This window comes from Zingiber officinale, chromosome 8B (genome assembly GCF_018446385.1).
Source record: "Zingiber officinale cultivar Zhangliang chromosome 8B, Zo_v1.1, whole genome shotgun sequence".
Lineage (NCBI taxonomy): Eukaryota > Viridiplantae > Streptophyta > Magnoliopsida > Zingiberales > Zingiberaceae > Zingiber > Zingiber officinale.
The window spans coordinates 6,131,190-6,157,568 of NC_056001.1; the positions used below are offsets into that span (position 1 = coordinate 6,131,190).

A 26,379-nucleotide genomic window follows, 5' to 3' on the forward strand; every position below is an offset into this window, starting at 1 on the left:
TCCAGTGATACCTTAGTTATCTGATCGGTCTCGTGACCGATCAGTAACCACACAGTAACTCTCTGTGGGTTATCTGATCGGTCTGGTGACTGATCAGTAAGAAGCATGTGATTCAGAGAAATAGGGGGATCGGTCTGTGGAACGATCCACCTATAGGCTGATCGGTCCACAGACCGATCAGCATCATCGAAGCGATTTGATTCAGAGAAATAGGGGGATCGGTCTGTGGACCGATCCACCTATAGGCTGATCGGTCCACAGACCGATCAGCATCATCGAAACGATTTGATTCAGAGAAATAGGGGGATCGGTCTGTGGACCGACCCACCTATAGGCTGATCGGTCCACAGACCGATCAGCATCATCCCAGACCGATCAGGATGTGTCCTGATCGGTCCAGAGGGCAATGGAGGCTTCAGTGGCGGTGAAAAGAAACAGAATGAAATTCTGCAACTTGCAGTACGTATTCTTTATGCTTTGTTTATAACAAAAATAGATTATATAAAGCTGTCGATTCTCTTTTAGCAACCATCGTCAGTTTCTTTTGATTGTAAGTTGTAGAGGCCATATGAGTTATTGACATGCATGATGAAAGATTTAATCTTCCTGTCATTGGTTGACAACTATACTTATTCATTTGCCTTCTTCTTTGGCATCACTCTAATGTGACAGCTACATTTGGAGGATGCTCTCCACCACCAGCAACAATTTTACATTTGGAGGATGCTCTCCACCACTAGCAACAATTTTGAAATGAAGAATACAATTTACAATAAGAAAAAATAGTAAGCATAATGATTCTAGATTGCAAAAGGGAACAAGTATGTGAAGCATACAACAACAACATATGTTTCACAACATATTAAGATAACATAACATATGTTTTAAATTTGATACACCACTTGCAACACCATTGTTCAACTTGAACTCAGATTAAAAAAAAAAAAAAATAACACCAACAATAACAACAACTAGGAATTGAAAAGCTGCTCTATTTTTTTTTAATGTATCCTTCAACTTAGTTTTTTCTTCAGAACTCAAAAGTTGTTTGTCTAAATTTGAATTTGATCCCGAAGTTGAAGTTGCACATGATGAAATGGAAATTGGTGCAAATTTTTTATCCAAGTACGCTTGAAAAGCTTTTTGTGCCTCCATTCTACTTTTGTATGATTGATGTATGGCGCCTTTAAAGCCAATAACTTGACTTGATGCTTCTAACCATGTTTCATAAATACCCGGATTATATCCAACAAATACAACATATGTTTTCCCCTACATTAAAACAATATTCAGAATTTTGTATAAATAAAATATTATAACTTAAAATGAAATGATTTACCATTCGTTGATAAAAGGAAACGTTGTTTTGTAACTTTCCTGCATAACCGATATGAAAAACATAATTGACAATATACATAATTGACAATATACATAATTGACAATAGATGATGGTATAACACAGAAGCAAAATAAAGATTAAAATATTTATAATCCTTAAAAAAAGAAAAAAAAGACTGCAGCTTTTCAATAACAGATTTTGAGTATATTTTGTGCTACGGTAATATTCAACTATTCTCAATTATTCGACTTTATTTTTCTGGTGGAGTAGTTGTATATTTTTTTTTTTTGGTCTCTGGTAGGGACGTGTGGTGGAGATATATGGTCCAAAGGCTTCAGGAAAAACTACACTTGCCCTTCATGTTATTTCATAATCTCAAAAAATTGGAGGTAATGTTTAATTTGGTTAATTTATTCTATCTTCATTAGCATTTATAAGAATGATCTAAATTGGAGACAGTAATTCTTTTTCTTATTTTTTCTGGCGCTCTGTTTGTAGTTTGTTTTAGTATTGAAAAAGCTTAGCTAATGAACTATGCAGTTGTTGTAATTTTGTGATTTTCTCTATCAGTTTTACTAATTATTTGAGTTCTTAATTCTAACACACCTTAAGTTGAAGCATATATATGTCTAGCTTGTTAGAAAAGACAAAAGGAGTTATACTAAGAGAAAGTAAGATTGTGAAGACACTTGTACAGATAAGGAAGATGGCACACTAGTGCAACAATTGGTAAACTTTGATGTAAAGGACTTGTATATGGCACTTTACTAATATAGGCAAAATGGAAACTTGTGGTGTAACGTATGCATATTTTTAATATGGCTAAAACATGTAAGGTGTGTGAACATAATTTAGGAGCAACTCAATTCTGCACAGTGTAAAATACTGGAAGAAGCCTGAGACTTAGTTCATAATATTCTTTCTAGATTATATTAGAGTCTTGCAACCCAATTTTGAACTTGGGTGGCTTAACCAAACACAATCAAAACAGGAAATATACTCACTTATTTTAGCGCAATCAAAATAGGGAATATACTCACTGTATATACTGGCAATGAAGGGACGAGGACAGCGAGGTGTTACACGAGCTAGTGAGGACAGCTTCAAAGAGGAGGACCGCGAGATATGCTGCGCCTGTGAGAGGTTCCACTCCTTGCTGTGATTCTGCACTTCAGATCAAAGAAGAGGAGGACTTCTGCAGGGGGGCAGCGTCGGGAGTAGGAAGAGGAGGGCTTTTCTGCGGCACGAGTAATGTCGGGAGGAGGAAGAGGAGGGATTCTCTACGGCGAGTAGTGCCCTAGCGTCGGGAGGAAGAGGATCTGCGGTTGGGGCGGCGTCGGGAGGAAGAAGAGAGCGCCGAGCTAGGGCACAGAGAGGAAGGAAGAGGCGCTAGCTAGGGAACAGGGAGGGAGGAGGAGGAAGAGGAGGGCTCTCTCTGAGGCGAATAGTGCCCCGCGTCGGGATCTGCGGCGAGTTGGGGCTGCGTCGGGGGAGGAAGAGGGTTGCTAGGGATAAATGTGTAATACCAGAAGAAAATTAACTCGCTGTGACACAGAGTTTACCACGAGAGCTGTCCGCAGTGGTCCGCAACATTTAGTCCGCAGCGTAGCATTGATATATATATATATATATATATATATATACATGTAAGAAAAATTAAACTTTCGTACCGTAGCATTGCCGGGGCTCCAATAATTTTCCTTGGTGGTCCTTGCTACGTGCGTTCTGGATTTTTGTTTTATCTTGTGATGGCAGTGGCTGTCAGTTTAGGACTAGATTCAGCTCATCTTCTTTTGCCCTCTCCTTTTGGACCTTTCTTCCTTCAGCTGTCCTAAGTTTATATCACTGTCCATCATCTTTATTTGTTCTGTATATGTTCGAGGATCATTTTGGATTTGCTTGTCTGTTCACGGAGTTTGTAGTAAAAAGCGATCCAGTAATTTTCAGTATCATTTAATCGTTAATAAACAAAATACAAAACCTGATTGAATTGATTATATTGTTAATTTGTGAAAATAAACCCAAGATAGAGAAGTAAACAAATATTAATTAGTCTATTAATTCCTAAACATATTTATTTTACTTTCTTTGAACCATTTTATGTAAATATTTAATTCATTATCCATTTCATTAATTAATTAGTAGATTATTGTCCAGGATCAATAGTGCAATGATTAGGTTTTCTAATAAATAATTAAGAAATTTAATATTTGAATTGCAGCAGCGCCCACTAAAAAAGATTTCTCCTGTCTAAGAATATTGATCATTTAAATGAGATTTTATAAGTACTTATCGATTGATTTACTCTTGTGGTCAACTAAAAATTAATTATTAGATTAATTATTACACCGTCTAAATCATTTTGATTTAATTCTCTACCATTATAATATTTATATTTAAATAAATTTTATTTTTTAATCATTAACTACATTTTCTTTAATTTTTTCTATTAATATGTATATTTATCATAATCTTAAATCATCTAATTAAAATATTTATTAATTATTTAAATACATATCTATATTATCTCTTAAAATTTTTGCAACTCCAACTTTTTAATTTTTTATTTTATTATATCCACATATTCATCTTTATTTTTATAACTTTTGTGTACTCAATTCATAATCAAATATTTAATTTTATATGGCATAATAGGTCTAAATATCATTTTATAAAAAATTTGTTTAATTTTTAAAAGTGTTTTACTATTATTAAAAAAACTAAACGTCTTTCTCCATTTTAACTAATTTACCGAATAATGAATCTTGCTTTTTATTTATTGTTGATTTGACATACATATATATTATTTTTACAATTTTATTACATCATATATATGATCCTCAAATAATTGTAGTGTAGTTTTACATTTAACCATGTACAAAATTATAGTATATTAATAAATTATGTGTCCATCTATTCATGGCATTATCAAAATGAGGCTAAAGCCATAGTTACGCAACCGGAGAAAAAAACTTCACCGCCGTTAAGTTGACGGAGTTCTACCCTCGTTTTCGTTGAGAAATATTTAAAAATTAACGGCATTATAACAACGTCACGCCGGCCGTGACTAACCGTTTGTTTTTACTAATTTGTATTTATTTTATTTTCCTAATATTTCTCCTCGTGCCAATGCAATGTTCACATCGTTTCTTTGCATATTTTCTGCTCTTGGTCGCGTTCCTTCTCGATTCCTTCGATCTCTGTACAAATTTTCCCACAAACCTCTACATTTCTTCCTCCTGCCGATCGATCCATGTGCTCTCGGCTCCCTTTGATCGGAAAGGAACAGTTTTGTCTCACGATTTCAAGCGCATTTTGGTGGAAAATTGGCTTTTTTTTCTCAGCAATTAAGGGGGATTCTCGGTGCTTCCGCCTCGAAATTGTCCGCCAGCGGAATTTCTAGGCATTCTTCTCCTAGGCGGTTGGATCATCTGCGGTGATGGTGGGAAGGATGATGCGATGGCGGTCACGGCCACCGCTGCCGAATAAGTTCAAGGTGAGGCTACAGGTGAAGAGGGTCGAAGGGGTAAGAGCTGAGATGGAGCCGGACGTGGAGAGAAAGGTGATTGCGGAGGTAAGATGGAAGGGGCCGAAGGTGACCCTGAGCTCGCTCAGGAGGACGGTGAAGAAGAACCGGACGAGGGAGGAAGAGGTGGGCGATGGAGGCGTGGTAGAGTGGAATGAGGAATTTGAGTCCGTGTGCACCCTGACTCCTAACAAGGAGAATGCATTTTATCCATGGGAGGTTGCCATCAATGTGCTCAATGTGAGTCTAAGAAGGCCTTCTCGAATTCTGCTGTTTGTTATCATTTTTGCTCTTCGACCTTCTGCAAACATTTCTTCCACAGTTATGTCTGAAAAATGGTGATTGTTAGGGTTTTCTTGCCCAGATTGCATAGTTTGGGTCCATAATTATAGTTGATGCACGATTCATCTCAACACTGATGTCGAATTTCAAAATTTTCGCATAGGTGAAAACTCTTAATAGTTTCAGGTTTTGAATTGTCATTTTGTGAGTTTTCTGGTTGATGCATGTTAAGTAAATGTTATTCTTTGTCGTTGAATTGTGAAATAATCAAAATCTTGCAATTTTAATCTGTATGCATGTTCTATTCTCTTTTCAATTTATTTTGTTTAATCCTTTTCTTCCCTATCTTTTTCCTTTCCCCAGATTTTTCATTGTTTTAAGTTTTGCTAATCTGACTCTATCGTTTTCCTTACTTATTCTTCTTATTAATTTTGTGAAGCCTGACAGACTTTAATTAACAGTTCTCTTTTGAGAATTTTATATGTTTAAATAATACTGTTAGTGTTGGTATCTTACAGCTGGAGATACTCTATGCTTTATTTTAAAAGCAACAATTTTATCCTTGTCTTTCCTGCTTAGTCAACTATTGCATGTGTCCCTACCGCTTCACCATGTTTACTACCATTTTCCTGATAGATTTGTTTAGAATCGAAGATTTAGTTTGGCCATTTTCAACATTTCCTATCATCATTTTCGAACATGTAAATTGTTTAGACTTTGATATTTGTCAAAATGATTAACACCATCAACAATTCTTTTGCATCCATTTTTGAGTTATTTGGCGGATGGTTTCAAATATATGCATATATACTGATCCAATCTGAAATTGGAGGAGACGGCGTGTTGGGTAGATGACTCTGATATAGACCGTGAGAAGATTTTGAAGTGAAAGAATATGGCTTTGAATGTTCCTTTTTGCACACACTAGAAAGAGCAAATGGAAACGTTAGAGTGAGAACCAGGGAGGGGTCCCTGGCGCAGACACTTCAACGCTCAAGTCAGAATAGTGGCCAAAAATAGAGAAGAAAATAAATAGTAGTGTAGATGCGTGTGTCCGTGTAGTGTAAAAGTTACCTGGCCAACGTAGATGACTCCTTTTTATACCAACCCTCAGAACCTCCATAATAATGAGCGTCAGAGAATGTTTGGTGTCAGAATATGTCGAATAATGAAAGATGTATAGTCACCCTTCGAGGAAGGTTCTGTTACATGTATATGAACCGTTTTTCATAACCTCCGCAATAATGAAGAATGTCTGATGTCACAATATATCAGGTAACATCGGGTAATGGAAGAAGTACGACCACCTTTAGAGGAAGGTTCCATTGCAAGTATATGTTATGATAGCGGAATATTCTCTAATGAATAGCTGTTATTTTATGACAGATTGTTGCGATTCTCTGACAATGCTGTCTCCTAGAGCCAGTCTGACCGGATCTTTAATCAACTGGTTATATACTGTGACATTTGCCTTTGAAGAGCAGGGAGCTAAGTCCCAGAAGGTCCAACCGGCACTCTGGGCCGACCAGCCATATGCTGGAGGCCTTGTCTCTAAGGAGTAATGAACTGATCTTTGAATGCTCAACCGGCGCTGGGTCCGACCGGCTATATGTAGTGCACCTTGGCACTGAGAAGTAAGGCACTGAGCTCTAAATGCCCGACTAGTGTAGAGAAGTGAGGAGTTGAGCCCCATAATTCCGATCGGCTGTACGACCGACCGGCTATATGCTGAAAGAGGTCCAACCGACACTTTGGGCCGACCTGTTGTATGCTAAGAGTCTTGGCGATGAGAAATGGAGATCTGAGCCCTAGTGAGAGTTACTCATTCAGCTGTATATACTCTGACCCTGACCACCACCTCATCTTTACTTTGACTGCCACATCATCTTGACTATCAATCCTAGGTTACCTTTGGGACCACTCGCAATACACCGTATCCTATACCTTTTACTTTTTTGTTCCATTCTCAAAATGAAAAATGGAGAATGGGATCTTGTTTTTTTGTCTCACAGTCATACAAATATTTTTTTTCGGCAATAAGTCCTAACTTAATAAGGTTGAAATTCGCTATGTGCTGTGAACTTGATGGCTTAGTACTTCATTGAAATTCTTAAATCCTTTCATTCTTAGATTTATTTAATTTTTTCAAGTAAATAAGATTGACTCCATTCAAACCTTCTTGAAAGAGTAATGTAGCCAGTTTACTATCTGGAATACTAAACCTGCTTTGCTTGAAAACATATCACATAATAAATATTTTCTTGGATCTACTTATGTTTGAACTCAGTATCTTTTACTAACTTAAATAGATTTCCTTCTGGTCTAGGGCTCAATCCCTGTTGCAAAGAACAAGGTATCTCTTCTTGGGGTGGCTTCAATGAACATTGCAGAATTCATAACTGCTGAAAAGGAGGTTGATCTAAGTCTTTCGTTGTCATTGCCTAGTGCTGCAGAGTCTCAGCTATCCCTTCACGTATGTTAAAAGCTTGGTCGATACTGAAGTTTGATGTTAGAATGTATAATATTGCTATTTCATTATATTTTACAATTAATGATAGAGGCTAGTAGAATAGTAGACTAGTTTCTCTTAACTTGCTTAATTTCATTAAAAATTGTTCTTTTTTTGGTTTGCAACGTGAAATGCGTGGTAATTAGTCATAGTTTATTTTTTTTAGAGTAATTTTCATGGAGCACCCTCCCTTATATGCCTATGCTTATTTACTTTCTCTTTCAATTTTTGCTTAGCTTCTATGAGCATTGTCTTGAACATTTTATCAAATTACACACTTCCACAATGTGACATTTGAGTCGGGTTCATTTTACAGGTAGCTCTTAATATATTGGAATTTAGAGTTTCTAAATATTCACACGATATGATACAAAGGCCACGTACATCTCCCGTATCACCTCCCTCTGTAGAAGTTATCCCTTTTGAAAAAGACGAGCTTCCTACTCTCAAAGCTGGATGGAAGAAGTTTGTGTCTATTCGGAGATCCAGTAAGGCATGCCAAGATGACGATGGCAGTGAGAAATGCTCTTCTAGGAGTGATGATGCAGAGTATACTTATCCATTTGATATGGATTCCACTGATGATGATGATGACGACAAAGAAATAGAAGAGAACAAGGAGGATATTAAAATTAGGAAGTCATTTAGTTATGGCACATTAGCAACTGTTAACAATATTAGTTCTGAGATGAAATCAGATGGAGAGTTTGAAGATTGGGTATATTACAATCATCGAAAATCAGATGTAAATTCTTCACATGTGCAGGAAATATCATCATCAGTTCCTGAACTTAAGATGCCAAAGAGGAGCATCCTTTCTTGGAAGAAAAGGAGGTTGAGATTTATATCACCTAAGCCTAAGGGGGAACCATTATTAAACAAAGCAAATGAAGCGGGAGGAGATGACATTGACTATGACCGGAGGCTGCTTAGCTCCTCAGATGAATCTCATTTTTCAATCGTATGTTTTTTCCCTCTTGTTTGACTAATTTTTTCCTATCTATTGTCGGTGAGTTTCTTATGCATGTAGTAATAAATGAAGCATCCGGAGGGAAATCAATAATGTTATCATGTTCGTTTGCAGGGTTACAAAGGAGAGGAGGAGGATGCTGCAGACCAATCATCCGTATCCAAATTCGACAATGACTGCTTTGTCGTCGGGAGATGGGAACCAAAAGTTATAATGAACCGTGACGGGAACATGAAGCTTGCAACTGAAATCTTTTTTGCATCTATCGACCAGAGGTGCGAGAGTGCATCAGGTGAGAGTGCTTGCACTGCTCTTGTTGCAGTTATTGCTGACTGGTTTCTAAGAAACCAGGATATGATGCCTGTCAAATCACAGTTTGATAGCCTCATCCAAGAAGGCTCCCTTAAGTGGAGAAAACTTTGCGAGAACCAGGAATATATGGAACGCTTTACCGACAAGCACTTTGACCTTGAAACAATAATTGAAGCAAAGATTGGGTCAGTTTCTGTGGTTTCAGATAAATCTTTGGTTGGTTTTTTCCATCCCGAAGGCACTGACTGCAACAATGCCTTTGACTTCCTACATGAAGCCATGTCTTTTGACAGCATGTGGGATGAGATCTGCCATTCTGGTTCAGAATGCTCAAGTAATGGAAGCAAACCCCAAGTATATATAGTCAGTTGGAATGATCATTTCTTTGTCCTCAAGATTGAACAAGATGCTTACTATATAATTGACACACTTGGTGAGCGGCTCTACGAGGGATGCCAGCAAGCATACATCCTAAAGTTCGATGACAACACATCCATTCGTAAGGTTTCTAGTAACGCTGAGTCTGCAAGTGCCGTTGCTGAGGGCTTTGATCAGGAGAATGACATGTCTATGGAAGGAGATCTTGTGTGCAGGGGGAAGGAGACATGCAAAGAATACATCAAGAGCTTCTTAGCAGCCATTCCAATCAGGGAACTGCAAACCGATGTCGAGAAAGGGCGGATCACTTCAACTCTCTTCCACCAACGCCTTCAGATTGAGTTCCATTACACTCAGTGATCCAATGAGCTCAGTCGCTCGACTCCGTATCAACATGCAGATGCTACAATTTGAGAATTTACGCAACTGCCAGAAGTTCTTGTTGTATAGAATTTATGATCTTCCAGGCTATCATTTTTGTGGTTTTGGGTGATGGCTAATAGAGATTAGTCTTTTTTTTTTCACTTGACCTCAACTAACAATATAACTTTGTGGTATGTTTCCGGCCCTATTATGAAGCTGGTCTTCTAGTAACAAATGAATACAGAATTTGGTTGGAATTTGTTCTTTAATTTGCTTGGTTTGGATACATATTTTGATGTTTAATTTTGCTAATTATGTTTCAATGTAAACAACAGAATAATGTGTCAATTTCAAAGCTCAAACTCTTACACTGATCAATCAAATGTTATTTGTGCGCAGGTCAATCGAACAAGACAAAACTCCTACCACGACCTCGCAATTCTTACAATTGATTTCTTCCTTCCCCGGTGCTATCCATGTCTTCCCTCACCGGAAAGAGGCACAACCTCAGCGAGCGGCGACGGCAGGGGACTGGGGAGCGGCGACGTTCGGCAGAGCGGGCACGTCGGCCGCAACCTCAGCCACGGGTCAACGCACCGCAAGTGGAACACGTGCCCGCACTCCGGCAGCACGCGCACCACGTCCGACTCCTTGTAATCCGACAAGCAAATCGAGCAGCACGCCGCCGCCGGCGTGCTGCCACTGATCCCCGCCACCTTCGCCTGCGCGTACCGCATCTTCGGGTAGCTCTTCAACGTCGCTTCGTCGACGCCGCCCTCCACGTCCACAGCCGGCGCCGCGCCGTCTGCTGCTGCTGCTGCAGTGTTGGCCCGAGTACAGAAATAGGACGCGAGAGTAAGCGTGGTGATGAGGACGAGCATGCCGATGGAGACGCCGATGCCGTAGCCGAAGCCCCCGATTTTGTCGGATCCGAACACGCCGGCGCCGCTGGGCGCGGTGGCGTTCTCCATCAAAGATTGCTTATTGAGCGTCCACAGCTGTTAATCAGAGAAGAAGGTAATTATTACATTCTGGAGAAGATTTGCACCAGATGAAGCTTCTGTGTCCAGGGAGTTAAGATCTGAGAACAGAGCTGGAATTGGCTGAGTTGACTGCATGGGGGAACATGAAGGAAGAAGCAAAAGCTTGATCGGCTTGAGGATGGATTCATATAATAAACTGAAATAATAATAAATTAAACAAGTTGCTGCATTAATGTAGATTTTAAAAATAGAAGTCATGATGCATATGTGATCGTGTTCCATAGAGTTGCAATGGAGATGATCTCTGGATATGTATGAAATTTGCTTGACTCTATGTTTTTATCTACCGCCATTTGTGCAGTTGATGGATGCTGCCAGATGAGATTTCGTGCTCTTTCTTGGTTTCATATTCACAACAGCCTTGTTTTCTTTGTAATTTGGTCCTACTGACCTCGTCAACTAAAAGATTTTTTTTTTTTTTTAAGGAACGTCATTTTAACTTGTAGGAGGAATTAAACCAGGGCTACCATTCGGCATACTGCATCGTACCGGGTCGTGCCCCTTTCCTTCGATAATATTTATGATTGAGTAAAAATAATAATAATAATATGTAGACCTCCTGTGGGGAAGGTGAACTTGAATGCTGCAAGATGGAAAAAAAAAATAGGAGCAGCCAGTCAGGATTTAACCTGGTTCGATCTTACGGCATGCAGGCTCCTTCCATGTGCTTAGTTCTATTATATGAGATAAACATAGGTATGAAGCCTTCCGGCTCCAACTTCTTTCGACGTGTGGCTCACGTTGCACTTCACACACAATGACCACCGTCCCTTGAATACTTTTACACAAAAATCATCCCTTATTATTATTTTCCTCAAAAGTATCTTCTTGTATTTTTAAAATTAAAATAATACTTTACTATGTTTATAATTTTTAAAATACTCTTATTCCATCTGCTTATAGGACATTTGCCCCACCACTTTTTGTCTTCCCATTGATAATTGTATGAATAAGCCATTTTTAGTTAGTCTTTCTATAATCAATTTATCCGCCCTGGTTATATTTGCCAGACTACTGCCTCTCCAGTCCCACGTTTGATTTGTAACCGACCTCAGGGAGCCACAAATTGGCCGTCCCCTTTTGACTGCAAATGTTTTCTCAGAAAAGAATAAGATTTTAAATAAGAACAACTCACAGTTGACTCCATGTAGTCAATCGCATAGTAAATAAACCAAGAATTCGTTAACAAATGTTCAAACTTGCTCCGATCGAACAACATTTTCTCAACAGCAACTAAAACATCACTTGAAACATGACTAGAAACGGGATGTTATGGTGTAAAGCCAATCCAAGCATTAACCAAACAATGCACAAGAAATGTAATTCATAGGTAGGCGAAGATGGTCATAACTAGTATGAAGCTGCTAAGCACATTGCATTGCTGATATTGTACCAGAATTTACCAATGACAAAATGCAACACAGCAAGTTTGAGGATTCAATACTAAGTATTCAGCCTATTGCTGTGCGCATTGCACTCTCTGGGCACCACCTCCTTGGAGATCATCCTCTTCATAAGCTTCTTGTGCCTGAGCTTGCTTCCTTCGCATTTCTTCCTCAATATTAACATCATATAACGTTGTTTCTTCGCACTCATCCAGCTCCATATCGGTCATCTGTGAATGGGGCCTTGGTGGGAGTACTGCCTCGAGAGCTTTGCGTTGTTCTGGTGCTAATGAATCAGGAAAATCAACATTAAAATGGATGTACAGCTTCCCCTTCATGAAGGGCCTCTGATACATAGGCATCCCCTCATCATTTATCGCTTTGAATTGATCTGCATCAATCATTATTTTTCAAGCAGTAAGGATGCGTTAGAATCAATAACAGAAACAAATATAAACAGATTTATAGCAGAGTTTTTGAAAAAAAAAATACTGACACAGGGTTAAACTTCAATGCTTACCGGGCTTTACAACTTCACCAGGGTTTGATTTGATAAGCAATTGTCGGTTATCTAAGTGGGTCAAAACAAATTGGAAGCCACAAAGTGCTTCAGTGAGAGACAGATTGTGCTCATAATAGATATCGTCTCCCTTTCTCTTAAACTTGGGGTGTTCCTTTTGTTGAAGGACAAATATAATATCTCCAGTCACCGTCTCAGGCTGCAAAACCATAAGCAATCATCGTTAGATTCAATTTCTATTGAGTTGGATTGGGCTATTTGAATCACTCAAATGCAACGGGAGTAGAACATACTGCTTCATCTGCCTCTCCAGGGAAGGTAACCTTCTGGCCGTTCTGCATACCCTTCTCAACCACAACCTCCATTACTTTCTTTTCCTGCACAACTTTCTCACCTTTACATTCTGGACATCTATCCTTCTCATTGATCGTTTCCCCAGTTCCCTTACACTCATTGCAAGGATGCTGCATTTGCTGGATCATGCCAGGCCCTAACTGCCGAATTGTTACCTTCATACCAGAACCTTGACAGCCAGAGCACTTCGTCGAAACACCAGACTTTGAACCTTTCCTGCAGAAAATTAAAACAAGAGTAAACACTCGTGAAAATCTTTGATATTATCAATTGCCACAATTGCAACCACAAAAGACAACTCACCCACTGCATTTTTGGCAAATGACGTTCCGAGAAAGAGAGAGCTTCTTTGAAGTTCCATTGTACAGGTCTTCCAAAGACACCTTAAGGGGATGGATGACATCCTCTCCCCTCCTTTGCCTGCGTCCTCGGCTGCTTCCACCTCCTGCTCAAAAAATTATTGAGGCACATTAGCACACAACTTCTGTTGTTAACTGAAAGAACTCAAAACATACCTCCAAAAGGACTTCCTCCAAAAAATGACTCAAAGATATCAAATGGATTGTGATCACCGCTGCCACCACCCATTCCCTCCTTGAGAGCATCTTCTCCATACTGATCATAGATTTCACGCTTCTCGGGGTCACTTAGAACCTCATAAGCCTGGGCCAACTCCTTGAACTGTAAAAGCATACAATAGATCATTATCATCATCTCAATCTTCATAGTAAAATTAGTTAATTGAATTATCAATTAAGAGATTTAGAACAATCCATACAACAATAACCAAGTCTTATCCCACTAGATGAGATCGGCTACATAAATCCTTCTACGTCATTAGATTCTATCACCATCTATATTTAAAAAAATTCTATCTTATTTTATTATCACTAATCAAATTATTATTTTTTTTTATCAATGTGCATATCTATAATAATTTCATATTATCTAACTAGAGCATTTATTGATCGTTATATGTTCATACCATCTTAAACATGTCTCCTAGAGTTTTCCTTTAAATAGTGCTACATCGACTTTCTCCCAACCCATGAAGGATAAAAACAAACACAACTTTAAAAATTCTAAGTGAGAAATCTATGCATCCCAGGGATTGTGAAAAACCTAAATCAGAAGTTTGCTTGTTTGCAACAAACCAAATATTGAACACCTCCAAGGGACAGACTGAACTACTGTTACTAGAACCTAGTGAGATGAGGGGAAAACTAGGGTTCCTCTAGATTGATCAGAAAACATGGTTAGGAGGCATCTAAAAACTATGGCCGAATGGGAAAAATGCAGAAATTGCATTGTATGCTCAAAATCATTATGTAAAAGAGGAATCTTTCGGGTGTTTTTTTTTCCGATCTCTAAGTGATAAATTTGAATGAGGTCTCATACAAGAAAATTCCTAAATTAGAACATGAGAAACAAACCAACTTTTCGAAATTAGCATCCAATTCATTCACGGGTAAACATTAGTAGCATAGCTGCATAAAAAGCTAACACACAAATGGCAGTGGGCGGATAAAAAGAAACAACAACAAATGACAGAACAATAAAACTACATGCATATAAACACAGATCGCGTCGACGACCTTCTGAAGAAAGATCAGCAAATCCTTACCTTCTCAGGATCCCCACCCTTATCAGGATGGTTCTTGATAGCAGCCTTCCGATAGGCCTTCTTGAGATCCTCTTGCGAAGCCGTCTTCGGCACCCCAAGGATCTCGTAGTACTTGGTGTTGTCGCTCTTCTTCGGCGCCCTCCCAAACATCTTGCCGACGAATCCTTAATCGATCAAACAAAACCAAGAACAAACGAAACGAGGAGCCGCAAGATTAGCACCGCAGTCCGGAAGCAGCTGATACAATGCCACAGCAGCGATCACGGTCGCAGAGGCAAGGAAACCGCGCGCTCGAGAAAACTCTATCGATGGGAGGCAGGAAGGGCCAACCCGGAAGATATATGGCGTCGGTGATAGATTTCGGGTCCAGAAGACTCCAGAAGGAGACGACGCATCGAGTTAGTGTCCGGGGGAAGAGCATTGACCGTATGATCTGTGATGGACAGTCGGATTACGGTGTTCTAGAGGTTTCTAATCGTCCTTGTTCCATGGGGAGGATGCCTCCGTCCGCCCAACCACCCGTTTTATCGGTTTAATATAGCGCTCAAATTTGACCGTACTGAACAATCGAGAGCCGTCGAAGTTGACTTGACTTTTCATGTTTCACGCTCAAGTTTTATGAGAAGAAAATTTGAATTGGTTAACAAGTCGGGTGGGGTCCATAAAATTCTAGTTATGAAAGCATCGAAGCCCATAAAATTTTATCTATAAATGGATTGATCCATCCTCTAAACCGTACGTTATAATCCAAAGGATCGGTACTCTCAACTGAGGCAATGGCATGCCATGATTTTATTTTGGTCGCTTTTTACCTGTGAAATCTGATCAAGTCAACTTGCCTACTCAATTGATTTACCGTTCATGACATCTGCGTTAGTTATACTGCTGTAAAACTAAGTTAACAGGAAGATCCTCGACGTTTTAATCAACAAATTGGATCAAAGCATTTCGTCCTTGATTAACTTAATTGATGTTTTCTCAAAAGCTAAACATGATTTGACGATCGACAGCAAAATATTAAATATTTTATTTACTAAACCAAGACAAACTGAAAGGTGCAGGTTTTACGTCGTCTGTGACACAGTGCTCCAACCATATGCTGTCATTCCTTTCTTACAAAGGGAAATATTGCGCAGGTCTTAGAAGGAAAGTAACATGCCGTTTTATTATTCACCATTGTCTGTCTAAGAAAGCCCCTTCTTATTGTCAGCCCAAACATTATCCCATGAAGCACTAGTCTTAGGGCCCTTGAGGAAATTCTGGCCAGCACGGTCGAGCAATTCGCCCTGTCCCAGTTGCTTCTGTTTGTTAGACTTTGTTCGGAAGCCCAGTATCCTGAATACAAATCTCGCAAGCTCGCCATATAACATTCCAGATCGATCGAAAAGCTATAGGTGTTAAACAATTGGTCAACAATCTCCAGTAAAAGTAAAGATAGAGACAAATTTGGCTAAAAAAAAAAAAGAAAACTAACCTGGAGAAGAGCAGTCATGAACAAATGAAAGGCCTGAGTATTCTGATCGATGAGTATAGCAACTCGACCAAAGAAACTCACAACGCCTTGCATCTAGAAAACACATTTCCAAACCGTAAGCAGAATAATAACAACCAGTTAGCATTGTGCTGAAACAGAGAGATAATTCCAAGTTGGTTTTGAAAAAACTAAACAGATAAGTTTACAATGACAAGTTTCTCTTACCACACGAAGAAGGGACATCCAGAAACTTGGCGGGGATGGTGGGGAACCAAATGGATTATTTGGATCTTGGTTACCATAAGGACCTCCCATGCTCATACCATAACCGCCTATAGGGCCACCAAAACCGCTATTGTACATGCCACCTCCATACATTCCAGAACCTCCATACAAACCCCCATGGCTGGAGTACATATTGTTACCATAAAGACTGCCATATGATCCAAGACCCCCATAGGAGTTGTACATGTTAGAACCATAGCTTGAATTGTATATACTTGATCCATAACCTACAATACAATAGGAGCTTCAAGGCATAATGGTGTTGAAAAAAAAAACAATTTGAAGAATATCCTGACATGGTACCTCCATAATTGGCACCATAGGTTTGCCATGGCCTTGCTGGAACAGGCATTGTTAGAGTACTGTTGGTAGTAGTGACATTCCTGTCAATGGTTGGAACAACTTCACCAGGTTTTGCAGTGCCGGATGCTTCAACAATATCACTAGTGCTGCCAGAAGATGGGGGCTTAAATGGCCCAGGACCTGATGAACCACCAGCTCTTTCCCAGGGCTTTGGAGGTGGAGCACCTGCAGAGAGAGAGAGAGAGAGAGAGAGAGAAAATTGCAATTCAATTCACAATTTTTTGCATTTGTGAATCCACAAATAAACAGTTGGAGGCTTGATCTAATTTCTGTATCCTTACACTTGACCATAACATTATATTTTGTATACATTTTTTTTTTTTAAAAAAGAAGGTAGATCTGATGTAAGAATTCACAGTCAGTAGAATGCTGAGTCATATCTCATAGAATGAGAGTGGTGGTTGAACAAGATTAGCAGCTGTGTAACATTCAGAAGCTATGTATGACCGATTTCTCAAACTTAAGAAGACCAGTTGATATTTTAGATTAAATAGACAATATGATGCTAATGTCTTAGCAGACAATATACTATCCAATACTTCACCTTTAGAATAAAAAATTAATTATGACAAATAACCAAATCGTAACTCAGAGCTCAAAGTGAGTAAAACTCTGAGGTTGCAAGGGAGCAGCACCTTTGTTCAGATTTATTTATTAGAAAATAAATAAATATTAATCAAGCACACATTTTTATGTTTTATCTTGTTTGAGATTGAACTCACCACAATCTTTTTACCAAGCTTAAGTAGACACAATGTTATCCTTATTAGCTATCCAATATTCAATCCAGGAAATAACTGAAACTTATTTTTAGAAAACTTGACACAAATAATATCATAAATAAATAAACATGAACTTTGTATATGAGTATACGATTATATTATATTCTTTTATAGCATAGACAAACAATATAAGACCAAAGAGAAATCCTAGAAAGGAGCATAAACTAGTATATTCATGAATATAAGCTAAGTTCACAAGAGTAAAGTCTTCAAGATTATTCGTTAATTTTATCAAGCAAAAAAAAATGCTCAACCTTTTTATTTATTTCTCATAGTGATCAAGCATAAATCTGCTTTTATTGAGTTATAAGATTGTTCACAATGCTTGGCTCATTTAGATCCATTAATGAAAACTTGATTTCCATAGTCCATTCAAATTTAGGTTTACTATGGTCACATAGATGGCAAAGGTGATGATCATTAAAAAGATTCAACAAAACATGCAACCCAGACTTATGGCCAGAAATCAGAATACAGAAGGTCTTGTACAGCAAACATCAGCAGGTTAATGAGAAGCCGTATGTCTATAGCAAAGCAACCATTTCTGGCTACCCTGGACACTATAGTTACTAATGAGTTGTCTTGGTATAATGAATGTAGCATTAGTACAGTTGCTTTCCGATATCTGCAACATTACAATGTAATTAGACTAATAGCAAATAATAACTGATTTATCAGTAACCTAGTGACCTATATAGTAGGCAGACTAACCAGACAATCTCATCGAAAAGTCAAAATATTCTAGTATCATTGAATTTTATAAAGGAGAATTTTGTAGGCAGAAACACGTCTAACAGGAAACCCAAAAAGTGTGCTTAACGATAACAGAAAGTACAAGACGTGAACCTATAATGTTACAATTAGGTAAACCAAGCCTCGAACTCTTTTCATGATTGAGGGAATTGGAGAAAGAAACGCAGGGAAAGGAATTGAACTACTTGTTTAAGAAGCTCAAATAAATAAGGGAGAGGCCAGGAGCGTATGTCTTTACTTTCATCTTCACCCTTTCTCTCCCTTGCTCAAATCCCAATCAGGAATCAGATATACCAAGGATCCGTAGAAAGATGGGAAAACAAACCTCGAAATCCATTTGGAATATCAAGACCCAAGAATTCCAAAAGTAAGACCTTTCTTTTGAGTTATCCTAATTTCATCCACTTTCGCATACACGCTACCTCTACATGTATCGGAATCGATATATCAAGCATGCGAAACCTAAGATTAGATTCGAACAGCATATGGAAAAAATCGATCGAAACCCTAATAAGATTCTTGCACAACGGCTTCAAAAATACAGGGAAGAATGCATGATTACCTGAGCGGGAAAAAAAAGAGAGGAGAAAGTAACCAGAGAATCACCAACCTGCAAGTGGAGAATTGGATCCCATGTCGATGGCACAGCGAAATCCACATAAAGTGCCCACTACAATCGCATCGTTCTTCCCCCCTCACCTTTACTCCTCTTTCTCCATCCGACAAAACCGACGGCCGACGAGGAAATCGCCGACCGCTTCGCCCCACCAGTGCGCGAAAATATAATACGTCTAGTGATTCATTATTCAGACCCCTTCCGAACCGATACGAATAGCATCATGATTCAGATCCCATTGATGTCCATTCGGATGGGCGCGGTGTTGTCATAATGAAATTTAGGATTTAAATCTTGTTCAAATAAAGTTTTTTATGTGTGAGTAATTATTCCAAAGATTAATAGTCGTTCATAATTTATCTTCTTCATATTATCCTGGAACGAATTGACAGAAAATAAGCAGCAAACATATACATTTTTTTTTTTTTGCCACAGTGATACAGATCCTATTACGTCCTTTAGTTAATGCTGTCGGCTTAAACTGATGCATCATCATTTTTTTTTTTTGATAGTTTTAAATAATAATAATGAAATTCTTTAAACAAGTAGTGAAAATTTAAAAGAAGATCCTAGTTTTTTGAAAATATTAAAATAGTACACTTTTAAAAACCAAAATACATTTCATATCTAAGTTCTTTTCAATATCTTATCAGTGTTATTTACTCAATAATTAATAATAATAACTGGCCTATTAATTGGTTAGAGCGTTGTGCTAATAACGCAACCTTCAAAACCGGCATGGCCCATTAAATTTTTCTAATAGTTCCTTATAAATAACATATTTTAATTATTTTTTAACGTTCAACGCACTGGCCTATTAGCTCAGTTGGTTAGAGCGTCGTGCTAATAACGCGAAGGTCCCAGGTTCGAAACCTGCATGGGCCATTACATTTTTTCTAATAGTTTTATATAAATACTATATTTGAATACATTTTAATTATTTAAAAGAACTGGCCTATTAGCTCAGTTGGTTAGAGCGTCGTGCTAATAACGCGAAGGTCGCAGGTTCGAAACTGCATAGGCCATTATATTTTTTCTAATAGTTTGATATAAATAGTATATTTAAATAAGTTTTAATTAACCTAACGTACTGGCCTATTAGCTCAGTTGGTTAGAGCGTCGTGCTAATAACGCGAAGGTCGCAGGTTCGAAACCTGCATAGGCCATTAAATTTTTTCTAATAGTTTGATATAAATAGTATATTTATATACATTTTAATTAACTTTACGCACTGGCCTATTAGCTCAGTTGGTTAGAGCTGCTAATAACGTGAAGGACGCAGTTCGAAACCTGCATGGGCCATTTTATTATTTCGAATTGTTAACTTAACATATACAAAACTTTATTTTGTTCTTTGTAACATTCCAAATGACCTGCCTATTAGTTCTGTTAATAAATAATATGTCGCATGTTTGAGACCTGCATGAGTGGACCTAATAAGTCTCAGGTTCCAAAATGGGCTTTTCTGAGATTCTATTTACTATTTGGTCCATTTTTTTATTGAAATTTCAGTTGGTTATGGCATCGTAGATACCTTTGACGAAACACATAATATTTCATTTAAAGTAGTTTTTATATAAAAAAAAAAATCTCTGCCCTAATTGTGTAGTTAATAATATCTCTATATTACTCTAAAAAAAAATAGTGTCCCAATATCTTAAATCCTATTGAATCAGTATGGTTAACAGTTTAAAATCATTTTAATTATTTAGAATTCAAATCACGGCCCTTAAATTATAACCTAATGTTCTGACTTAATTAGATAGCTTAATCCTGCTTAATTCAAAATCTAAATATTGTCATGATATAAACGAAATATATAAATTGATCGATACAAATCCAAGTGTTTTAAAAGTTAACCACTCGAGAAGTCTTCCATACACTAGTGCCAAATTCGAGAGCAGATCCAATCACAATTAGATTATGATTGTGATCTAGTCGTAATTGGTTATGATTTCTCATTGAATTGAATTTATCGTCCCCATCAAATTATAATTTGGGTCGAAACAGACGGCCGGATGCCACCTGGAGGTCGCCCCTCACTCAACTCTCGGTAACTTGGACACTTACCTTCTTTCAGCTATCTCTGTCCGTCCACTCCGATCTAAACTATAATATGATGGGGATGATGAACTTAAAAAAAATCATATATAATTACGATAGGTTCATGATTACAATCCAACCACAATTAAATATGATCTAATTTTCAATTCATTTTTTCATGGACCATCAGATCTGGTCTCACCCAATTCAGTCCGACTCAATCCATGGAGAAATTGGTCCGATTCATTCAAATTTGAAGCATTTTATCTTGACAAAAATTAATTCGCTGTCAAAATTATGAATTTATCATTTTATCTAATTTTGTGGTGAATAACTTATTTCAACTCTTTTAATTATTTGGCATGATTCGTAAAATTTATATTTTTGGAAAACCCTAAGCCCATTTTTGTTCCAGCGTCTGTCCTGCAACCGCCGCGCTCCTCCCTGGTGCTCCCTTCCTCTCGCGATCTCTGTCTCACTGCCGTCCTGCTGCTGTCGCCCGCCTCAGTCTTCCGTCCACCCGGCTCCGTGGGTCATTGTCCTATCTCTTGCAGGTCAGTCCTCCCATCCTCTTGCTCCGTCGCAGGCCAAATCTCCCCCTCTCGATCTCCTCTCCTCTGCCCTCTTCTCTCCGTCGACATAGTAGTTCTTCAACTCTGTCGCAGCAGGATTAGGTGATAGAATCTTTTTTTTTTTTGTAGTGGATGTATGTTTTGGGAGTATGTGTATTCATCACTTATTTTGGTCAAACATTTTATGATTTTGTTGGAAGAAGAATTTTCTGGATTTAGATGTTCGAAGATCTGGATACGAGTCCTTCAGAAATTGTTTAGATGGAATAATAAATAGCTTTAGGCACAATTTTCCATTAAATTTTAGTTTGCTTTATCATCTCAGGCAGCCATTTTAACTCTTGAGCTAAGTCGTCTCATGTTTCAGGAAAGAGGAATTCAATCAATTTTGGAAAATGAATGCATTATTTTCTCAAAGATTGTCCACAGGTTTGTGCCACCTCGCTCTGTGCTATTTCTCGTCAAATCATTTTTATTATTGTCATTCTTATTCTGTCTTGTTTTTTTTTTTTTTCTGTGTTCATGGAAATGGTCAGTTGGTCCATTTGAATCCATGTTTAACGATTTTGTTCGAGTAAATGAGATGAAAGATAATTATATGGTTCAATGCAAAAGTTATTTTTCAGTAATGAGTTGGCCTTCACTTTTCCATGGCTGGGAAAATTCTTCTTTGTCGTTACCAGTATTTGGGTTATTTATAAGAATGCCCTTAGCCTCTGTTTGGATGGGGTGAGGTAAAGTTCATTAATGGAAGGGGATGGAAGGGGAAGGGAGGGAAAGGAAAGGAAAGTAATATATTTATCTTACCCTTGTTTGGAAGGGAGGGAAAGTTTATGTGAGAGGAAAGGGGTGGAATGAAGGTTAAATATACAAATTTACAAAAATATTCTCTTATTTTTTTAATAAATCTGTATGTGAAAAAATAAATAAGGATATAATTGTAATAATTTCTCCTTACCCTTCCTTACACCCCAATTTGGGGTGTAAGGAATTTCGCTTATTCCCGAGCATGCAAGGGGAGGCTTTACCCTTCTCTCCCCTTTCCCTTCATAGCTCACTCTCTCCCAAACAAGGGTAAAAATTCATTTTACCCATGTTTACCTTTCCCTCTCCTTTACTCACCTCCTCCCAAACAGAGGGTTAATCTTTATTGCAAAGGGGTGCCATTGTATGGATTACAGATGCTTGAATGCATGTGAAGCCTTTGGTTTGTGAAATGATCTTTTCACTCAAGATGATAGGATTGAATTCATAAGTTGATGATTTGCAACTGTGAGAGTCCAATAAACTACTTACTGACTTGACATATGCACTCAGAAAGTGGGTTCTTATGCGATGTCGGAGTTTCTACATGGTTCCTATTTGTTTTACAACTTTTGCTATCTGACTTTTGGGTATAAGCATTTATGCATGATCATTGATGGAAACATCATAATTTTATTTTATTGCATTTTTCAAAATGAAGGTAAAGGTCAAATCCTCTTGGATTTGTTAAATCTGTTTGATATGTAGCCATTGATATGAATCATTTAGAGTCAAAATTGATAGGAGACTAAATTTTGTTTAATGTGACTCAGTGATTTGAAACTATCTAGATAATAGGAATAAGTAACCTTATTTAGACTTTGATAGCCTACCCTAAATAGTTGAGACTCCTAGCTCATCGTTGTAGGTAATTTAGTTTTTTTTTAAAAAATATTCTCGGTTACAGTTTTGGGAGGAAAGCCAATATATATTACTATGTAAATCATCAAATGAATATCATACTTAGTTGACTATATTTTGAAATAATTCTTGTAGTTTTGACTATAGTTATATGTTAACCTTAACAATGCTACGTTCAGTGATTTTACATTTAAAATAAAGTTCCAAACCTATCAATCAGTTGTGAGACGGTTTTCTCATAGAGTTGAAAATATTTTTGCATTAGATCAATGTGACATTGATTAGTCTGCTTCATGTGTTATTAAGCAAAATATGGTACTTCACATCATCTTAACATCTGTGCAAACATATGTAGTTGGGCGTTCTCTATTTGGGAGCTTTGGCAACAATTTGTTAGATACAAAGCCTTCTTTCGAGACAATAGGCAAGCTAAATTATCAGTATATCTTCTCTCAGGTATCCTAATGATCTCTCACTGTTCCTTTATTCCTTTATGGTAGATGTTTATGCTGCACTATGATATATTATATTTTCATTTTGCATGTATATAATAGATTTTCTGGATTATTTTTGCCAAAACTGACATGTCCAAATTGTTGTGTTTCTCTCTCTCTCTCTCTTTTTTGTTGTTGTTGTTGTTGTTAGCTTTTAAATAAACTGTATAGGCTTATTAACTCAGGAGACTTCCTCCTATAAAGTGACAAAACTACAAATTCCCCAAACATAACTGACTTTTTAAAACCTTGTGATATTGACTTTGATAGAATGCTCTGTTTAATTCCTTGAATATACGACTGCTAAGAAACACACATCAGTTTCTGTTTTACTAAAGCAGTAAGCTCATGTTTCTTATTCATTGATAGTCTCTACCATTATTCTAGCTACTCTTCAGACTCCACATAAGTAGTTTTTTATCTTGATACTAGTAGCTATTCCTCTGAATCCTCTCCACCCGGTCAGAACTTCCAAATAATGTCTCTCCTACCTTTCTAGCTCGACCACCAGCCTATTGTCTGTTACTCCTGAACCTTTGCGATTAGTGAAATGCAAAAAATGAATGAAAGAAAGATTGGTGAGAATGAGAATTTTTTAAAGAATGCCTTTGAATTTCAAACTCCGCCCATGATGACCAGTCATGGCCGGTCCCAAGCTCGGATAAAGGAGGAGGGTTGCGTTAGGTTGCCAGCCAGCGTCAAACTATGGCAAAATTTCATGAATGAATCCATTAAACTATTGTGCTAATGCTAGGTCCTTCCCCGGAAGGAACGCGTTGCAGGGTCCGACTGTAACGTCTCGGCAAGGACCGCTACATCTCCAGAACTCGGGTGTAGTGATAAATATGCAAGAGTTCGCGTTACAGGGTCCGACTGTAACGTCTCAGCAAGGACCGCTACATCTCCATGAGAACTTGGGTGTAGTGTTAAATAGGCAAGAGTTCTCACACCATAGGTTAGATAAGAACAAATATGATAGGAAAACTAATAATCTAAGATTTGGAACATGGAATATAGGAACTCTCACTGGTAAATCAATGGAGGTAGTAGATATGATGATTAGGAGAAAAATTAATATTTTATGTGTACAAGAGACAAAATGGACAGGTGAGAAGGCAAAGATGATAGAGAACTCGGGTTTTAAGTTATGGTACACTGGAAAAAGTAAAACAAGAAATGGAGTGGGTATTATTGTAGATAGTTTGTTAAAGGATGAAGTTGTAGGAGTAGTTAGAAAAGGGGATAGAATTATAACTCTTAAGATAATAGTGGCGAAAGAAACTATGAACATAATTAGCGTATATGCACCACAAGTAGGATTAGATGAAGCTACCAAATTAAGGTTTTGGGAGGACTTAGATGAAATATTACAAAATATTCCACCAAATGAAAGGATTTTAATAGGAGGTGATCTAAATGTCCATGTCGGAGTGAAAAATGAGGAATATGAGAGAGTACATGGGAGTTATGGGTTTGGAACGAGAAATGAGGGAGAGAAAACTATATTAGATTTTGCGATAGCATATGACCTTATATTAGCTAATACATTTTTTAAGAAAAGAGAAGAGCACTTAGTCACATTCAAAAGTGGGAATAATAAATCGCAAATTGACTTTCTTATGGTTAGGAAGAAGGATAGAAATATTTGTAAAGATTGCAAAGTCATCCCTGGAGAAAGCTTAACTACCCAACATAGGGTAGTAGGGTTGATATATCAAACATTGATAGAAAGAAAATATATACAATTCCTAGAATTAAGTGGTGGAAGTTAAAGGATGGGAAGCAACATATATTTAAAGAGAAGGTAGAAGTACAAGCATTAGGTGAAATATACGATGACTCTAATACAACATGGGATAAGATGGTATCAAAGTTGAAAATAGTAGCTAAGAGTGTCCTCGGTGAGTCAAAGGGGCATGCACCGCTAAGTAAAGAATCTTGGTGGTGGAATGAGAAAGTACAAGAGAAAGTGAAGGAAAAACGAATAGCTTATAAGGAATTATATATTTGTAAGAACGAGGAAAATTTAAAAAAATATACAATAGCCAAGAAAGAAGCTAAGAAAGTAGTGAGTGAAGCAAAAAATGAAACTTTTGAACGGTTATATCAAAAATTGGATACAAAAGAAGGGAAAAGATATTTATAGAATAGCTAAAGCGAGAGAAAGAAAAACAAGAGATCTTAGTCAAATAAAATGTATTAAAGATGAATGTAATAGGGTATTAGTAGTGATGAAGAAATAAAAGACGGTGGAAGAGGTATTTTCATCAACTTTTTAATGAAGGTTTAGGAGACCAACTTAACTTAGGTAATTTAATTAGGTCAAATGAGCATCGAAATTTTAATTTTTATCATAGAATTCAAACTTTAGAAGTAAAATAAACTTTAAATGGGATGTACAATAGAAAAGTCGTTAGACTAGATGATATTCTGATAGATGTATGAAAGTGGCTAGGGAAATAAGATATTGAATGACTTATAAAATTATTTAACATGATATTTAAAATAAAAAAAATATCAAATCAATAGAGTATAAGTACTCCAGTTCCTTATATAAGAATAATGGAGACATATAAAATTAACTAATGAGTCATACCATGAAACTTTAGGAAAAAGTAATAGAAAAAATATTAAGAAAGAAGACCATGGTGACCAAAAATCAATTTGGATTCATATTTGGAAGATCAATAATAGAAGCTATACATCTTCTTAGACAATTAATTGTTT

At 37.4% G+C, this 26,379-nt stretch overlaps 5 protein-coding genes, 1 long non-coding RNA gene and 2 other non-coding genes across 9 annotated transcripts in view; 4 read left to right on the top strand and 4 right to left on the bottom strand.

Annotated features, from left to right (window-relative positions):
• Positions 1 to 826: 826 nt before the first annotated feature.
• On the bottom strand, positions 827 to 2,961 carry LOC122017020. Its single transcript, XR_006121245.1, has 3 exons — positions 2,380 to 2,961; positions 1,340 to 1,377; positions 827 to 1,272 (listed from the first exon to the last, which is right to left on the bottom strand). It is a non-coding gene; the product is annotated as an uncharacterized LOC122017020 (long non-coding RNA).
• Positions 2,962 to 4,468: 1,507 nt separating this feature from the next.
• LOC122017968 lies at positions 4,469 to 10,926 on the top strand. 2 transcript variants are annotated; one of them, XM_042575700.1, is made up of 4 exons: positions 4,469 to 5,105; positions 7,474 to 7,620; positions 7,973 to 8,617; positions 8,741 to 10,926. In XM_042575700.1, exons 1-4 carry the CDS (start codon positions 4,779 to 4,781, stop codon positions 9,674 to 9,676), a joined length of 2,055 nt encoding a protein of 684 aa, XP_042431634.1. In that variant the 5' UTR covers positions 4,469 to 4,778; the 3' UTR covers positions 9,677 to 10,926. The 2 variants fall into 2 exon arrangements, with proteins under 2 accessions (XP_042431634.1, XP_042431635.1); XM_042575701.1 differs by lacking the exon at positions 7,474 to 7,620.
• On the bottom strand, positions 10,150 to 10,797 carry LOC122015786 (RING-H2 finger protein ATL70-like). The gene is made up of 2 exons (XM_042572818.1): positions 10,708 to 10,797; positions 10,150 to 10,659 (listed from the first exon to the last, which is right to left on the bottom strand). Exons 1-2 carry the CDS (start codon positions 10,795 to 10,797, stop codon positions 10,150 to 10,152), a joined length of 600 nt encoding a protein of 199 aa, XP_042428752.1.
• Positions 10,927 to 12,073: 1,147 nt separating the features above from the next.
• LOC122015734 (dnaJ protein homolog) lies at positions 12,074 to 14,968 on the bottom strand. Its single transcript, XM_042572752.1, has 6 exons — positions 14,606 to 14,968; positions 13,497 to 13,662; positions 13,285 to 13,426; positions 12,921 to 13,197; positions 12,628 to 12,826; positions 12,074 to 12,498 (listed from the first exon to the last, which is right to left on the bottom strand). The coding sequence occupies exons 1-6, from the start codon at positions 14,753 to 14,755 to the stop codon at positions 12,179 to 12,181; spliced, it is 1,254 nt and encodes a 417-aa protein (XP_042428686.1). The 5' UTR covers positions 14,756 to 14,968; the 3' UTR covers positions 12,074 to 12,178.
• Positions 14,969 to 15,600: 632 nt separating this feature from the next.
• On the bottom strand, positions 15,601 to 19,076 carry LOC122016599 (peroxisomal membrane protein 13-like). The gene is made up of 5 exons (XM_042573954.1): positions 18,873 to 19,076; positions 16,668 to 16,892; positions 16,305 to 16,591; positions 16,080 to 16,172; positions 15,601 to 15,993 (listed from the first exon to the last, which is right to left on the bottom strand). Exons 1-5 carry the CDS (start codon positions 18,895 to 18,897, stop codon positions 15,790 to 15,792), a joined length of 834 nt encoding a protein of 277 aa, XP_042429888.1. The 5' UTR covers positions 18,898 to 19,076; the 3' UTR covers positions 15,601 to 15,789.
• Positions 19,077 to 19,689: 613 nt separating this feature from the next.
• TRNAI-AAU lies at positions 19,690 to 19,763 on the top strand. The gene has a single exon. It is a non-coding gene; the product is annotated as a tRNA-Ile (tRNA).
• Positions 19,764 to 19,970: 207 nt separating this feature from the next.
• On the top strand, positions 19,971 to 20,044 carry TRNAI-AAU. Its single transcript has one exon. It is a non-coding gene; the product is annotated as a tRNA-Ile (tRNA).
• Positions 20,045 to 21,290: 1,246 nt separating this feature from the next.
• The window catches only part of LOC122015030 (50S ribosomal protein HLP, mitochondrial-like), a 7,288-nt gene continuing 2,199 nt past the window's right edge, over positions 21,291 to 26,379 (top strand). Inside the window, exons 1-3 of the mRNA XM_042571666.1 lie at positions 21,291 to 21,475; positions 21,861 to 21,922; positions 23,514 to 23,614. Of these exons, the coding sequence (XP_042427600.1) occupies positions 21,889 to 21,922; positions 23,514 to 23,614 (135 nt within the window). The 5' untranslated portion in view covers positions 21,291 to 21,475; positions 21,861 to 21,888. The remainder of the gene's footprint in view (positions 21,476 to 21,860; positions 21,923 to 23,513; positions 23,615 to 26,379) is intronic.

Coding starts and splice junctions, on each gene's coding strand:
- LOC122017968 (XM_042575700.1), top strand. CDS start 4,779: ATGGTGGGAAGGATGATGCGATGGCGGTCACGGCCACCGCTGCCGAAT. Junction 5,106..7,473: donor TTGCCATCAATGTGCTCAAT/GTGAGTCTAAGA, acceptor CTTCTGGTCTAG/GGCTCAATCCCTGTTGCAAA. Junction 8,618..8,740: donor ATGAATCTCATTTTTCAATC/GTATGTTTTTTC, acceptor GTTCGTTTGCAG/GGTTACAAAGGAGAGGAGGA.
- LOC122015786 (XM_042572818.1), bottom strand. CDS start 10,797: ATGCAGTCAACTCAGCCAATTCCAGCTCTGTTCTCAGATCTTAACTCC. Junction 10,660..10,707: donor GTGCAAATCTTCTCCAGAAT/GTAATAATTACC, acceptor ACGCTCAATAAG/CAATCTTTGATGGAGAACGC.
- LOC122015734 (XM_042572752.1), bottom strand. CDS start 14,755: ATGTTTGGGAGGGCGCCGAAGAAGAGCGACAACACCAAGTACTACGAG. Junction 13,663..14,605: donor AGGGTGGGGATCCTGAGAAG/GTAAGGATTTGC, acceptor ATGCTTTTACAG/TTCAAGGAGTTGGCCCAGGC. Junction 13,198..13,284: donor ATTTGCCAAAAATGCAGTGG/GTGAGTTGTCTT, acceptor AATTTTCTGCAG/GAAAGGTTCAAAGTCTGGTG.
- LOC122016599 (XM_042573954.1), bottom strand. CDS start 18,897: ATGGGATCCAATTCTCCACTTGCAG. Junction 16,893..18,872: donor ATCCAATTCTCCACTTGCAG/GTTGGTGATTCT, acceptor CTCTCTCTGCAG/GTGCTCCACCTCCAAAGCCC. Junction 15,994..16,079: donor TCATGACTGCTCTTCTCCAG/GTTAGTTTTCTT, acceptor TAACACCTATAG/CTTTTCGATCGATCTGGAAT.